A 16558-nucleotide genomic window follows, 5' to 3' on the forward strand; every position below is an offset into this window, starting at 1 on the left:
CGGCTTCGGGCTGCCATTATCCCCTTTGGACCTCGGGCTCGTTACCTGTAGGGTACGTGAGGATGGCAGAAGGAGGAGAGGCTCTGTACTTGGAACATAGTTGCTGGTCATAGTTACTGGTTTAAGTATGTTGGCAAAGAAACACACTTTGTCTTTGCCGTTTATCATGGATGCTTTCTCAGGCCTCTTGCATGAATGTTTCCCTTAGAAGAGAGTTGGAACATCCAATTTCTGTCCCCTAGAAATCCTGAGCTTCTGTCTATAAAATTAAGCCATTGAGTGAGCAGTCCCCATCAATCCTATGACTCTGAACCGTTTCTTTTCTAAGAAGTTTAGTTTCTCCACCTGTAAAAATGTCAGTATGCTGTGGAACAGTGGTCTCTTAAATGATCTCTTTGCTCCTTTCGCCTTGAGAGCCTAGGCTTCTTTTCCATGACCATTTGATCAGGCCAGGAGTTTGAACCCCAAACCACAGGATTCCAGACGTGTGGGGAGGTGCAGGCCAGGAGGGTATTAGACCCCTGAGGAGTGTGAAATGCCCGATGTGTTAGGGACAGACCCTGGGAGCAATGAGGTACTAATCACCCCAGAGCGGAGCCCCAAGGCCGGAGGGCATCTCATGCCGGGTTATCTTATCTGGAAGTGTCTCCTGGGTGGAGGCCCTGAGGTCTGCTGCTATTTCCAGATCACTGGGTGAGAGGAGGAGGTATCCCTACATTCCATGCACCGGCCCTATGCACAGGAAATACCTCTTTGCTTGATTGTCTGTCCATGCCAAATAATAAATCCTGAAATTGAAAGAGGCAATCCAGCCCTCCCCTTCCCTTCTATCTTTTTAAGGCAGGTATCAAAGGGGAAACTGCTCTAGGGGCCTAGGGAAAGTGATCGTTATTTCTAATGGTCAGTAAAGAAAGCCTGGCTTTTCTTCCTTCCTTTCTCTCTCTGTCTCTCTTTCTCTCTCTCTCTCTCACTATTAAGTGTGTAAAAAGGAGGTTGGAGGAGGGGATTGAAAGTGTGTGTTCACCCACGCACACACATGTGTTATATAATGTTAACCCTCGGTTGCCCTTAAAGTTTTTTTTGTTGTCGTTGTCATATTCAGAGGGTCAGTTTGGAGTAAGGGGCATAGGAAGGAGGTCAGGATGGGCAGAGGGGTGGGGAGAAGAACCCAGGTGGGAGAGGACTACAGTACTCCCAGCTGGTGAGAGAGGCCCTGAGCCCCAGTCGGAGCGTTTGGGTGCCTGTGTCCATGTCACCTTAATGGAGACCAGGTATGTGGAGCACATGTTAGAAGCCTGATATATAGTAAAGGATCAATAACATTTATCGTGGTCTTTGTTAGTTCATTCAACTAAACCTTTGTTTAGCGCCTACTCCAGGCCTTCCTCTGCTCTTAGGGTTGAAGATATAACAAGTAAGACCTCATTCTTGCCCTCAATGAGCTAACAGCCAAGTTCAAGGATTGCACGTAGGGCAATCCTAACCCATCATGAGTGGCTTAACATTTTGTTAAGATGGTTTCAGAGGTCTACACTCAGGGGAACAGCAGGCACTGTTTAATGATATCTGTGCTGGGCAAGAGATGGGGGAACGGCAGCACTGATCCCATGTGTTTGCCTCAACCGGTCCGCTGGGCTCAGGGGCCATTGTACTTCCTTTAGCTATCACTAAGGAAGGCACTCTCCTCGAAGCTCATGCATGTAGACACATGGACAGACGAGAAACCACAATGCAGTGTGTTGCACAAAGGCTGTGACAGAGTTCTCGGAAAGTCCAGCCACAGGGTGGGAAGAGGACGGACTTTGAGTCAGACCACTTGACTTTGACCTCTCAGCCAGAGGGGAGTGACCAGTGCCTTCCAAACCTCAGAGTCCTTATCTCTACAAGAGGGACAAAAAATGCCTATTCCTCAGGGTTATTATGAGGGCCAGAGGAGATAATACACGGGCAGCGCCAGTACTGGGAGGCTGTCCTTAAGAGTTGGTGCCCTTTCCCTCCCCCACAGGAGCTCTGAGGAGGGGGCAGTACGTTCCTGAAGGAACTGCCACGCCAGCTTTACAGAGGTGGCTTTATTTCACGTGGACCCCTCTGTGTCCCGGTCTCCTGAGGCAGACTTTCCCTCCTGCAGTTTTCATATCAAGGAACCCTGCCCACCTCTGCAACCTTGCACTTCTTGGGGAAATAACTTGGCATTGAACCTGTAAACCTGAGGTTAAAATGTGGCCTAAGTAGAAATATTGGGAAACACTGCCTGGGGACCGTGTGTGTGTGTGTGTGTGTGTGTGTGTGCGCGCGCGCGCGTGCGTGCTCTCTTGCACGCGTGTCTACGCTAATGTGTATTGTTATTGTCGGCATGCACCCCACCCTCCCTACTCCCTATTCCTTTTCCTCTCTTTTTCTGTGAGGCCCATTCCCAGGTCCCTTTGAATTGAAAGAGGAAATTGGAGAGGATGGGCTAGAGGTTTGACAGGCACTTCCTCCCTCCTGTGATTGACAAAAGGGCATGTAAATCTGTAAAAGTGAAATTCAATAGAAACCTCAAGGCATCTCCCCTGTGTGGGAAAATACCAGAACTCCCACTCCCCCTCTTCTCTCTCCATCCCCCGCCTTTGTGTACATCGTGTGTGGGTGGAAGATAAACTGGATTTAAAAAACCCTTTGAAAGCAAGACATCGTTAACTCCTCTAATTGAAAGCAGTCTTCTGCAAGGGAGGAGGTTTGGAGGTGGGTGCTGGCTGTAGTGGCTGGCGGTGCCTGGCCTGGACGAAAGGGCCCACGTCCTGGGGCCGCAGACGCCTCTGCTGCTATCAGCGAGGCCCCAGAGGACCCTACAGTTCTTTCAAGCCAGTCTCTCTGTTCCCCACTGAGCTCTATCCCCCACCTGTCTATCAGATGTGATGGCAAGAATCGGATCCCTGAGGAGCTTCCCAGCTCAAACATCCAATGATGTCAAAACTTTGGGAGAAGAACTTCCAGCTCTTTTGCAGCATATGCACAAAAGGAAAAGAAAACAAAAAACAGGAAACGCATTGCTGGAATGGCTGCAGTAAACTTTTAGGTTACTTCTCCAGTTGTCTTAGACAGAAAAGGCGGCCATGATATTCGTTGGCTTTTGGCTTCAGAGTGTCAGAGACATGGGATCCATGAGTCAGCTCAGGCCCACAGGAGGGTCACACTTCACTGCAGGATCAAGACTCTCTTCAGCAGCTCTTGCTGGAAGAAGCTGGACATCAAAAGCTGGCAGAACGTCAGAACAGAAAAGCCCTTTGGGGATCCATCTTACTCTGTCCTACAAGTGCGGAGAATGAGTGTCAGAGGAAGCCAGCCGTTGAGTCAGCTCTAGGAGGCAGGGCCCGGAGCCTGGCGGTCTTGGGCTCTTTCAGCCGACAGCCCCACCCCAGGGCAGAGCTGTAAGGCTCTGCTTTTGTCTGCTGAAGAGGCTTCCCGGAGAAGCAACAAAAAAAATTCCCAAGTCCATCCTCCGGAACAGCCCTGAGCAATGTGTAGGCAGACCCTTTTCAAGTTGCATCTACAGGTAAGAGTGGAGTTTGCACCTGGATTTGAATCCTGGTTCTACTACCTAGTTGTGTGACCTTAGGTGAACTACTGGGCTTCAATTTCCTTACCTATTAAACGGGGATAATATTTATACTATATTTATATAATATAAATATATTTGTAATACATTTATAATATATATTTATAGTATACATATGAGTATATTATAAGTATAAGCATATTATATTTACGTTATAAATACAAGTATACAAGTATATATTTATATTTCCTTACCTATTAAATGGGTATAATATTTATATTTATATAATATGAATATATTATATTTGTAATATATTTATATTTATATTATATTTATATTATAAATATATTACATTTATATTATAAATATAGGTATATTATATTTATATTATAATATATTTATATTTATATTTCCTTATCTATTAAGTGGGTATAGTATCAGTACTATCTCACAGAGTTGAAGGTTGTGTGATCTCGTGCGTATGGAGTCCTGGAAGCAGTGGCCAGCATAGAACAGCCAGTTGGTACGGTATACACTGCTGTGGTTATTGTTGTTCACTGGGTACCTCTTGTGTCCTGTGTGCTGGGCAATCTGCTAGGATTTATTTGAGGATAAATAAAACATGGTTCTCACCTTGGAAGCCTTCAGGGTTTAAAGGGATAAGACCGCGCTCTAAACAACTATAATCCAACTTGACAAGTGCTGTAACTGAGGTATATATAAAGAACTATATGGACACATCAGAGGGAGCGATTAATTCTGCCTGGGGGGTGAGCCAAGGCTTTCTGAGGAGGGCTGATATTTGAGACTGGCTTTGAAGTGTGTGTAGTATTTCACGGAATGGGCCGTCCACTGCAGTGGGGTGGAAATCTGGGCACAACGTCACAGTGGTGGAGTCCACGGCGTGTTGGGGGGAAGGGTCCTCCAGCGGGAAGCGAGCACCACGGTGTAGCGGCGTGGATGCCTGCCCGCTGCGTGAGGCAGGAGCGCAGCTGGCTGTGAACCTGAGGATGTGGCTGGAACCAGCTCCCGAAGGCCTTTGTAAGCCGTGTCTAGGAAATTTTCCATCCTGTGGTCCACGGACCGCCGTGGAGGGTGTGATAAGTGGCAACGCGACGTGATGAGTTTTTCACTCTGGAAAGTTAATTATGGGGACCTTTGGAGCAGGGAGAGTGCAGTGTGTGGAGTGACTAGAGACGAAGAGAGTGGTAATCGGTACCCTCTTCTCCATCAGCGGAAGCGGAGGTTTTAACCAAGACAGCAGCGGAGGTTTTAACCAAGACAGCAGCAGTCGTGGTGCCATGTGATTGAGTACACAGAACGTGAGAACTGATGCTGATCGGAGTCCAGCATCAGTTCTCATACACAACTGGATATATGACCTTGAAAGAGTTAGTTAAAGCTTCTTTGCCTCATTTCCTCATCAGAAAAATGGGATAATTCCAACCTTACAGAGTAATTGAGAGGATTAAATGATACTGTGACCGTGAGACCTTGGTGGATAGTATTACTGTGGGTGTCCTTAAGCGCCGGGGGCAACCACTGCACCTCATAGATGGGGAGACAGGTTGGGAGAGATGTCCAGCTAATAAGTGACAGCCAGAAACAGCCCAGGTCCCCTGTGTCTCTTGTTTGGTATTTGAAGTAAGCACAGATATCTCTGAAGATGACAGAGAGTCTAAGGGAGTGTGCTCAGGTTGAGACCTTCCCCCTCAAGGTCAAGGGGAAAACGGGGTTGCTCACTCCTTGGTTCCTGCAGGCCCTAAGATGGGGATGAAAGGCAGTGACCGTCTCAGCTTCCATCCAAGACGTAGGGCTGGGCTTCCTGCAGAAGAGAGCGACACGAGCACCAGAATTCCTGCCATGAATTCTTGGGGGAGGGGTAGAAACCTCACTGGAGATGGTTCTGCACAACCAAGGTGGGATATAGAGGGTGCAGAACATAGGTGAGGGCAGGGCATCAGTTCTGGGAACCAGAAAAATGTGTACTTTCATATTAATTTTGCCACTTACTTGCTGTCTTGTATTGTGCAAGACACTTGCCCTCCCTTGACCACTGAAAAGGGAATGGTCTCAGCAGATGACCTATTTAAGTCCTTCTAACTCTAAAACTCTAAAATAAGGAAGCGTGTAAGTGTGTTGCTGCTTAGAGAAAAGAGGAGGAGAAAGTGCAGCCAGACACATTCCCCTGGCTGTTGGGAAGAATCCGTCCAAAGGTAAACTGGGCTCTTTGTAAATGGAAGTGAGTTCTCTGTCCATGAAGTAATCAAGAAGATGCTGGGTAATCCCTCCTCCAACCCTGAAAAGACCTGAGTGAGGGTGCTTGCAAGCCCAACCACATCTGCTCTTTGCCTAGCAATATTATATGAATTTCTCTTTTTGCCCCTTCACTGGATCATTTATTTATTAATGTATTCAGTAATTCAGTAAATATCAATATCTTAGTCATTCAAAACAATATTTGTTCTATTTCATTTTATTGTGATGAGAACACTTGAAAAGAAATCTACCCTCTTCAGTTTTTATGTGTACAATACAATATTATTGACTATAGGTACAGTGTTGTACAGCAGACCTTTACAATTTGATCATCTTGCTTCAGTGAAACTTTTTGTTGATTTATACGTTGAATAGCAACTCCTTTTTTTCCTCTCCCCACAGCCCCTGGCAGCTACCATTCCACTGTTCGATTCGGTGGGTTTGACTATTTTAGATACCGCATGTAAGTGGAATCAGGCAGTATTTGCCCTTCTGTGACTGCCTTGTCACACTTAGCGGGATAACCTCAGGATTCGTCTGTGTAGTCATATATGGCAGGAGTTCCTTCTTTTTAAAGGCTTAATAATATTCCACTGCATGCATACACCAAATTTAGTTTATCCATTTATCTATTGATGACATTTAGGTTGTTCCCACATCTTGGCTATTGTGACTAATGCTGCAATGAACATGGGAGTGGGCAGTGCAGAAAGATCAGTTTCAGCTAGAGGAGACCCCCTCCTTATCTTTCTAGAAGAACCTGAAGCCTAGAGGCTGCCAGTATGTTTCTAGAGCCTCCGTGATGTATTCCACAAACCAGTGAGTGATGTATAGGGAAGGAACAGATCTTGTTCATAGCAGCATGACAGAGAGGCTAAAAGTGTTACTCTTATCACCCCCGTGACATCTCTGGGGCTGGGGGCGGCAAGGTAGAGCCCTTGGCATCATGTGAAGGATTTGTGTGTCAGAGAATGGGAGGGAGAACAGAACGGCTCTGCCTGGGATTTGAGAGAGGTGCAGATTAGGAAGGGAGAAGGAGTGGGAGAGCTTGGAAAGGTCACTGAAGAAACTGGGCGAAGGTGATGGTGAGTGAGGAGGAACTTGGGGTGATGGTGTGAGAGCTTGAGTCCACATGGGGTATGCGATGTAACTCTCCTCGTTCCCCCACAAAATGTTCAGTAAAGTCTACACTGCTCAGTAATATTTTATGGAATTGGATTTGCTCTTTTAGAAGGTGCAAAAAAGTAGGTGGATGAAAGCAGGGCATCCCCACAGAATCAGGTACGTGGGGATCACACTTAGGTGTGTGACCATCCTTTTGGCCAAAGGCAAGGCTCTTTTCCTCTCAGAGAGAGCCTGGTGTGCCATAGGTCTTCCATAAATGGCTGCTGAATGAGCAAATTCATGCAAGGTCTGTAAAAGCTGGGGGCTTGTGAGTGTTTGCAGCCTCCCCGCACCTCCCCAGGAACACAGATGGTTTTAAGATCAGCTGGGGCTTTGGGCAAAGGTTCAGCTGGATTTGTTTGTTCCTCTCTGATCTACTTTGACTGTCCCTGGTCAGGATCGCAGCCAGCCTGAAACAAACACAAAACTAAATAGGAACCCAGGAGAATAAAATAACAGCAGCTCGTTCCTCTGAAGTCCTGTCTGGTGCTGATGGAGCTGACAAGATAAGAGGAAACCAGGTTTAAGTAGCGAGAGGGCTTTGTTCAAGTCCGAGCCTTCTCTGACTGTGAATGCCGTAGTTGCAGAGATAAGCCCCCTGCCCTAGCACTCCAGAGATGTGCTCCACCACTCTCTGCTGGGGGACAGGCAGCTAAGAACACAGGGGAAAGAATTCCAAAACGATACATGTCAGATTGCTGGCCTGGGTTTCAAATGCCATAGATAGTTTATGCGGAGTCTCGCACTGTTGTAAGAATGTAACACAATCTACTGGCAGAGCTGCATGAGCTCAGTCTCGGTTGTTTTCGAGAAAAAATAAATAAACTTGAAAAACGTCTTCCAGCCCATTAAAGTGGCTTGTTTTACCCGTAGTCTTCTCGGTATTAGGCTTCTAGAGATGTGAGTAACCGAAGCCGACACCTAATTCCTGGCCAGTGAGATAGCTGATTCTTGGCACTTTTACTCTCCTTAGGACGTTACCTGTGACATTCAGGAAACTAATACTGTATTCCCAGGACCCACTGACACCTTGGGGAGGGGGGAGGGAAACTTTGGCGATGAACAAGTTTCAGTACTTTTCAATGTTTTTAAAGCAGTGAAGCTCTCATGAAACATTACAAGGCAGCTTGATATATAAAGCAGTTGAATGAAGATACTCTGGTTGAAACAGTGGAGCAGAAGCTAAGTACATCTTCTCACATCCTGACCCTCAGACTGATACCTCCAAGCAACCCTAGGAATCTATAGGCAACACCTTGAAAACCTATGACCCAATCCAACATTCAGATGTGAAAGGTAAACCGAGGTCCACAGAGCGGAGATAACTAGCCCACAGTCACACATCAAATTGTGAGGGAGTTTGAACCAGAACCAAGTCTCTAATCCAGCTCACCATTGCAGAACTTCCCAGGTGACAAAAAAATTTTCTTCTTCTATTTGAGGTTTCAAGAATAAGCTGAAGATGTTAACTTTAAGGGAAATTGGGTAAAGCATATATGGAACTCTTGGTATTACCTTTGCGAGTTTCCTGTAAATATAAAATTACTCCAAAACAGAAAGTTTATTTTAAAAAGAAGCATTGCATCTTGCAATTGTGGATCACAGTGCAGCCATGTGTTTCAGCTTGGCTTTGATAAGTGAATCTGATGTGTAACTTTTCCATGCTATTTTTAATTCTTCTACACTCATGTATATGAATCCCTGGGTATAGTCTCGCTTTCCATGATTTTTATAAAGAGCGTCATAACGCACTTACACCTTGTTCTTTTTTAGTCACTCAGTGTTATGCCTTTGCAGTCTCCCCATGTTGAGATCTATGAACTCACAAATAGGGCTTCCGTTTTGCTTGGCCAGGGTCCCTACTGAACCAGGTGTTAAATATTGTTAGGATCATCACTACATTTGAATCCCATTCAGTCCTCTTAATATTCTTTTGCTTACAGAATCCTATCATATGAATATATCATATTTTATTCATCCCTTCTTCAACAGGTGAACATATAAACTCTCCCTAATCTTTTGCTACTATAGACATGGCTGGAATGAATACGGAATGCATAGTCTTGACCCTTGTATATATATTTTTTTTTTTTTTTTCCCTTTTTTTTTTTTTTTTTTTTTTTTGCGGTACGCGGGCCTCTCACTGTTGTGGCCTCTCCCGTTGCGGAGCACAGGCTCTGGACGCGCAGGCTCAGCGGCCATGGCTCACGGGCCCAGCCGCTCCGCGGCATGTGGGATCTTCCTGGACCGGGGCACGAACCCATGTCCCCTGCATCGGCAGGCAGACTCTCAACCACTGCACCACCAGGGAAGCCCTTCCCTTTCTTTTTGTTTGTTTTACTTGTGTACGTTTGTTTTACATGATTGAGATCAGATTATCTCACTTTTTTTCATAGCTTATAAGACCTTAGAGTTCTTTAGGTTGGCCTTACATTTTAGATCCGTAGCCTGAGACCCGCAGGTGTGGAATGGAATGACAGGCCCAAATTCCTGGGGCAGGTTGGACAGAGGAGCCTCATTAGAGGTCCGAGGAAAAGCTCTAATGTGGGATGACCTTCTGCAAAATGTCTGACCAATCTCAAGAACATCTCGGCTCTTCCTCTCCTTTTCCATCCTAGCTCTTTTCTAGTCTAAAATTTATAGTAATGTATGCGTACGTGATTCCTTGATGAATGTCTGTACACACCGTCACTCTAAGCTCCGTAGCATCTGACCCATCTGCCGTCTTGTCCCAGAGTGCTCGGCAAATGGCAGTTACTCAATAAATGTTATTGGAATGAATGAATGAACCAATGGAATGAAAGGACGTTTGGATACACAAGATACTCCTCAGTTTGAACAATACTACTTGTCTATACATGCTTCATGTTTCTTTTAATACCATTTGATATATCTGTCATTGAGAATGAACGTGTGTGTGTGTGTGTGTGTGTGTGTGTGCAAATCTATACAAATGGTAGAGCTGATTTTCTTTGGGGAAAGCAAATGCTCGCATCGTCATAGTCTTTGTTCTCTCATTAATGTAGCTCTGAGCACAATTTACGGATTTGCTCTAAAGTGGTCTGCTTGGTATTCAAGAGTCTGTGAGATCCAAGCCCCTCAGGCCTGCCTTTGATGCCCTTTCCCCAAGCTCTGTTATACCAGGCAGCTTGTCACTAATCATTCTGGGCTTCTGCTTTCCTCTGAGCCCTTGCTTCTATTCCCTGCATGTGCAATGCCCTTCCTTTCGTAGCTACCCTGTTCTTCCAGCCCCAACTCAAATGTCAACTCTTCCAGGACTCGTCCCCACGAGAATGTCTCTGGCATCTCTACCACCAAAACGTGTTATCTGTCCTTTCCTTAATAACATTGACGATTTTCTCTTCTACATTAGAATGTGGGCTCCTGGAATAGACTCTTGTCAGTTCATCCCTATTTCTTCCTGCAGTGTCAAGAACAAAATAGGTGGATAGTAAAGTTTTGTCGCGTTGAATTTAACTCAACCTCTGAGACCCTATAAAACATTTGTTTCCCTTTATCTTTTTCCAGGTGTGTCGAACCAAGGTGATAGATCTCAGTGAAGGCATTTCCCAGCATGCCTGGTACCCTTGCACCATCAGCTACCCGTACTCCCAGCTGGCTCAGACCACTTTCTGGCTCCGGGTAAGTCAAAGCTTTGAGAGCCTTAGATTCTCCAGCAGTGGCCCCCAGGAGGCACTGCCTCCTGTGACCCTTTCTCAAGGTGGTTTTGTCTACCCACTGAGGATGTTAATTGTAAGGACAGAGAAGAAAACACTTAGCAGCGGGACGCTTCCTGGAATGGAATCCCTTAGTTGCTCATGGGATGCCTTCAGTCAGTCTTATTTTGGCCAAGAGTTTAGATACCATTTGTCTGCCTGGAAGACCATCATTGTTCAAGGCCTTTTAAACTGCCTTCTCCTTGAAGTTTTCGCTGACCCCCACAGAGAGAAGGGACTGTCCCTTCCCTTCTGGTCCTCCACGCGTGGCCATCTATTGGATGGCTCTTGTCAAGTGCCATGGTATTCCGTAGCTGTCTGTGGGCCCATCTTCCTGACTGTGGATTGTGATTGTTTCAAGTTTTGATTTGTGTGTTACTGACCTACATTGAACTCCACCGTCCACAGAAATGCAAGAGCATATATCTTATTTACCTTTGTCTCCTCGGCACGTAGTACAGGGGTTAGTTAGCGTGGAGAAGTGATGGATAATGATAAGTACCATTTTGCGTGGTTTTAATGTATGCCAGACCCCTTATTATCAGTATCTTACTGGAGCCTCCCAGCCATCCTGTGATGTAGCTATTTACGTATCCATCACTTGGAGGTGAGGGAACTTGGGCCCAGAGCAGCACAGCCACCAGTGGACATCACACAGCTTGGAAAGAGCAGAAGCTACGTTAGAACAATCTCTGACCTCAGAGCCTGTGCTCTTCACGCTGAGGTTTCACTGCCCACCTGTTCCCACCATGGGACCGTGATAAGTAGTCCAGCTCCTGAAATGGAAGATTCTCCTTCAAAGCCCCGCCCCGTGGCTGCCTCCGCGCCGCACGCCTGGCTGCGTGAGTGAGCCTCCTGTGTCCTCTGCATTTCAGGCGTACTTTTCTCAGCCGATGGTTGCCGCGGCTGTCATTGTCCACCTGGTGACCGATGGGACCTATTATGGGGATCAAAAGCAGGAAACCATCAGCGTCCAGCTGCTTGACACCAAAGACCAGAGCCACGATCTAGGTGAGCGTTGCCCTCGGGTGCGGCGTGCTTTCGGTACCTGCTTCCGCACGTGCCTGTGCGTGGTTGTAAGCATCGGCTGAGGATGAGCGCTTTCCTCCCCTTTCCTCTTTCTTGCTTCTCTATTTGCCATTCTGGTTGCCTTCAAATCAGGATGTGTTTGTGTATCCAGAGAAGCCCGAATCTGACAGGTGTGGGCATAAGGGGTTCACGTCAAAGTCCTCCTTTCAATAGCTCCCTTCTACCCAACGCCTTTACCCTCAGGCATCCCGTGAGATCCTCAAAAGACCCTGGGAAGGAGACTGAGTAAAGGTTCTTTCCCGTTATGTGTGTCATCACCCGAGACCCAAAGAGAGGCATCGAGAGGCCCGGGTCACGTGGGAGGAGCCAGCAGGAGAGCTGGGGAGCCAGGCTTTCAGAATCATCGCCTGCTGTGCTTCACCCTATAGCCGTGGTGTCCGTGATAGTAAACGAGCCATTACTTGAGATGTTGTGACCCGTGCAGAGCACAACACCCAGCGCTCAGGAAGTCCCATCACCCCCTCCCACACTTCCCAGACACCCTGCCCCGTCTACCTCTGGGCAGCCAGGCCAGGAGTTTGGAATTCCAAGCCAGTGCTGAAGTCCAGGCTTCAAAGCTGTGCCCGCACCATTCCACAGGGAGCTCACTTCAAAGACCCGTAGGAAGCAAGCATGCGAGGGGTCACTTCGGGGTCAAGCAGAAGCCAAGGCAGCAGGAGGGGGTTTGTTTTGTTTTTATGTTTACTTGTTTGGTTAGTTTTCAAGGCGAGGGGGACCCTTTAATAAGGAAGAAGAAGAAAACCCTGCTGGATTTCTCTGGATTCCCGGGAAATGTCCCTAAGTGAGAAGCAAACATTTTCATAGCGGTCCTGGCATCACAAAGGGCTCTGCGGAGAGACTTCCAGAGGAGCGGGGAAGAGTCAGGTTCCAGCGAAGATCCTCAGACCCTGCTAGCTGATGCCTGGGGTGTCCACATGTCCCTCCCCGCTGGGTCTCCTGTCCTGTGTCCTCAGCTTCCTGGCACCCCTTGCGGAGGCTCTGCAGCTCTAAGACAGTGGACCACACAAGGGGACCCGCAGGCCTCCCAGGACATGGTTAGGATCATCCCATTCTTTAGATGCAGGCACTGAGTGAGTGAGTGTTAGGGCTTCGGTGGATTCACATAGTAAAGAAATGGCACTGATGTCCGTCAAACACCGGAGCCAGCTTCAGTTTTACTGAACTCCAACCCACCCCATCATTCCCTTCCCTCCCCTTCTGATGTACCTTTTCTCCCGTCCCTCTCCCTCCCCCCTTCCTTTCTTTCTTTCTTTTTTTGCGGTACGCGGGCCTCTCACTGCTGTGGCCTCTCCTGTTGCGGAGCACAGGCTCCGGACGCGCAGGCTCAGCGGCCATGGCTCACGGGCCCAGCCGCTCCGCGGCATGTGGGATCTTCCCGGACCAGGGCACCAACCCGTGTCCCCTGCATCAGCAGGCGGACTCTCAACCACTGCGCCACCAGGGAAGCCCCCCACTTCCTTTTTGAAGCCCGGGGACTTCTAGAAAGAACTGAGAGCTTCTGAGTGAAGCAAGTTTGGACTTTCCTTGGACTTCATATGGCTTGCTTTTCTGTTTCCCTCTGGAAAGCCACCTCCTGGTCGTGATTCTCTGTCTCCTCTTTGCAGAGTGGGTACAGAGGTCCTTACCTCACAAGAGCTGCTCCCAGATTCCTAGATTAAAAATGAGAGTAGGCTTTTTGCACCGGGAATGACTTATTTCTGTGAATTATTTCCATCATTTATATGACAGACCGGGAAGGCAGCCTGAAAACTAGCAACTCAGACCAGCAAGCCCTCATGCAATGTGGGAGGGAAGTGAGGGCCAGTGGTGCTTGGCCAAGGGGTGGCCATTTGGGGGAGGGGGAGGAGCTGTGAGCCCTAGGTGAAGGGAAAGCTTAGGGGGCAGTGAGGCAAGGGGATTGGAAAGATTTGGAACCAAGAGAAAAAGGCAGACAAAGAAACTTTCAATCAAACTCAAAATCCCCACTGGCCACCCAATGGTGCTTTTGTGCAGTGACATGAAAGGGTCTGGGGGCTTCGGGAAGGGCCCGTTGGGGAGGGCGTGACTGGCCGTGAGTAATGAGCCTGGCCCCTCGGCCCTCTGTTTCCCCTGACAGGCCTCCATGTTCTGAGCTGCAGGAACAATCCCCTGATTATCCCTGTGGTCCACGACCTCAGCCAGCCCTTCTACCACAGCCAGGCGGTACGTGTGAGCTTCAGTTCACCCTTGGTCGCCATCTCGGGGGTGGCCCTCCGTTCCTTCGACAACTTTGACCCCGTCACCCTGAGCAGCTGCCAGAGAGGGGAGACCTACAGCTCTGCCGAGCAGAGGTAAGGCACCCTGGGTCGGCTCGCCCTGGGCCGTTTTGTAGCCAAGTGGAGAAGAAGGGGTTCTGGAACCGGGCAGCCATATGTGTTGCAGTAAAAAGTCTGTGTGTTTCTCCCTTCCCTATCCTCTGGCCTCTGGTCAACTCTGCCTTTGGGCTCGGGAGGCCCACACGTCTCTGAATTCCGGGGGTGCGGGAGGGCAGCAGGAACATGTCGTGGAAGGAAGACCTCCTTCACCTGGCTCGCGGTCCCAGAGCTGGCGGCGGCCTGCAGGATGACCCTGGGAACATCACTTTCCCTCTCTGGGCCTCAGCATCCTCCTTGGAATGAAGAGAGGAGAGGTGGTTTAGCTCTCTTTCAGCTCTGAAATACTGGAATGTTCTGTTTCCTAAGTAGCACAGGCAAGAGTCATAACCCTTCTGAATTTAGGGGGATGCTGGGGGACTACTGTTCGCTTCACCCCACTGCACTGTATATTTCAGGGTTGGGTAAACCTCTGTGTCTTCCCCACACCTAGCTCCTGAGAGATTCTCCCAGTGGTCTCGGGGTCTGTCTTTTAGCCGCATGACATTGCTGCATCAGTACCTTTGATCTGGCATCTGTTAATGCACCTGGTTTGGAGCTAAGAGAGGATGCTGTTTCCTAGAAAGAATATGAGCTTTAATGATACTCTTACCTAGGTTTGAATCTGCCCCTTCCTGACTGTGTCGTCCTTGGACAAGGCACTTCACTTCTCTGAGTCTCAGTTGTCTGTTTTGGAATAAAACCGGGTAATAATATCTACCCCGTAGGGTGGTCGTGAGGATTAAATGGTGTACTGCAGGCAAAAGTGCTCTTACAAACTATTAAGCACTGTGCAAAGATAATGTACTGATAGAGAGTATTCATCACCACTTGCTGATGTGATGGTGGTGCTTTTCTGCACAGAATTCTGCATGAAGTTCTTAGATTTGAGCTGGGAGAAGCCTCGGAGCTCATCTGGTACATCCCCAGTGTCCAAACTTCCATGTTACCCTCTGGGTTTTCACAAGCAGAAGGACTGGTTCAGGGTCCCGCATCATCTCTGACATTTGTTTTAAAGAGTTGGGGTCTCTGTGGTCTCCCCCCGAGCAAGGCCCTCTGAAAGGCAATTCAGCCCTGACCTGTACACCTGGGAGCAGGAGAGGAAAGAGGAGTGGGGAGGGGGACCCCAGCCTTTCCCACGCCCCTGCTACCACAGAGGACACAAAAGGTGATTGCAAAACCCACATTGTTGTGCACCCACCGTCTCTAGCTTCTGTTGCGCAAAGTCTGTGGCAATCCTTCGGAGGCAAAAGAGCTCCTTAAATATCACTCGTTGTATTTCACCCTGAGAGGGCTTTTTCATCCCTGGCTCGCCAGGCTGTAAAAGTAAGTTTATTCTCAGAACCCAGGGAAACAATGTCGATGGAAAATGCAAATCCATCAGACCTTCTCTGCAATGCTTTCTCATCCTTAGCCAGTCACCAAGACCATCCCCTAGTTCACTGAGCCCAGCACTGGCTTCTCTGAATCCTTAATTAGCAGTTCCCGTGCCCAAAGTAAACAGTAAGAAGTGTCTAACCTTGGAAGCAAGTCCGTCAGTGAGTATGTGCTGAGTTCTTTGCTCCGCTGTGGAAAAGCACTGAACTGGGGCTCAACGTTCCAGGCCCTCCTCCTCTCTGGGCTTCAGTCTCCCCGCATGTGAAATAACGATGGCGATGGGTCCGTGTTCTCTGTGGTTCCTTTCAGTTCGAACAGTCTGTGATTCTCAAGAACTAGGAGGGATGAGAGGGAAGAGGAAGGGACCCACACTGGCTTCATGGTCACCCCTGTCCTGTGAGGTACGGACAGAGGGAGCGAGTCACGGCCATCCAGGCAGTGGGAGGTACAGTCCCACTTTGTCCGCCCCGAAGAGCCACACTCTGCCCACCAGGACCAGGCACATCCAGGAGAGAAAAGGATTTTTCATGGCTGCTCACTGATGAGCATTTAGTCAGTGAGATTGAGTTAAGTGATGGAGATGCAGCCATCTTGGGATTATCAAAGTCTATGTGTTCTCATTCCAAGGGGCTCTGAAATTATATATTACATATATTGTTTTGTCCTGACACTAACCTGATCCCTGAAAGCTGCGAGGCTGGAAGAGATTCTTTGGTTCTGCGTCCTCATTTGAGGATGGGAAACCGAAGGTCCAGGTGGGGGAGGTGTTGATCCCGGCGTCGCCCAGTGGGTTAGGATGCAGAACCCAGTGGCATTGGAATCCAGTTCGCAGGACTTGCAGGTCAAAGCTCTTCCCTTCTCATCAGAGGTTTCAAAACAGCTGTGTCCCGGAGGCCAGACTAGGCCACAAACAACTTGTGTTTGTTTGGCCCTCATTCGGCCTCGTCTTTAATTACTTGTAGCATTTAACTATCAGAAGAGTAAGTATTAAAGCCCACAGTTCTTCCTCCTCTTAAACACATCAGAGGATTTGGAAACACCAGGCC

The 16558-nt window shown here is 48.2% G+C and overlaps 1 protein-coding gene across 1 annotated transcript in view; it reads left to right on the forward strand.

Moving 5' to 3' along the window:
- Positions 1-16558, forward strand: part of PAPPA (pappalysin 1) — a 251444-nt gene that overhangs the window by 162205 nt on the left and 72681 nt on the right. The window contains exons 11-13 of the mRNA XM_065878999.1: positions 10490-10603; positions 11553-11688; positions 13862-14075. Coding sequence (XP_065735071.1) covers positions 10490-10603; positions 11553-11688; positions 13862-14075 — 464 coding nt within the window. The remainder of the gene's footprint in view (positions 1-10489; positions 10604-11552; positions 11689-13861; positions 14076-16558) is intronic.

Source organism: Phocoena phocoena, chromosome 6 (assembly GCF_963924675.1).
Source record: "Phocoena phocoena chromosome 6, mPhoPho1.1, whole genome shotgun sequence".
NCBI lineage: Eukaryota > Metazoa > Chordata > Mammalia > Artiodactyla > Phocoenidae > Phocoena > Phocoena phocoena.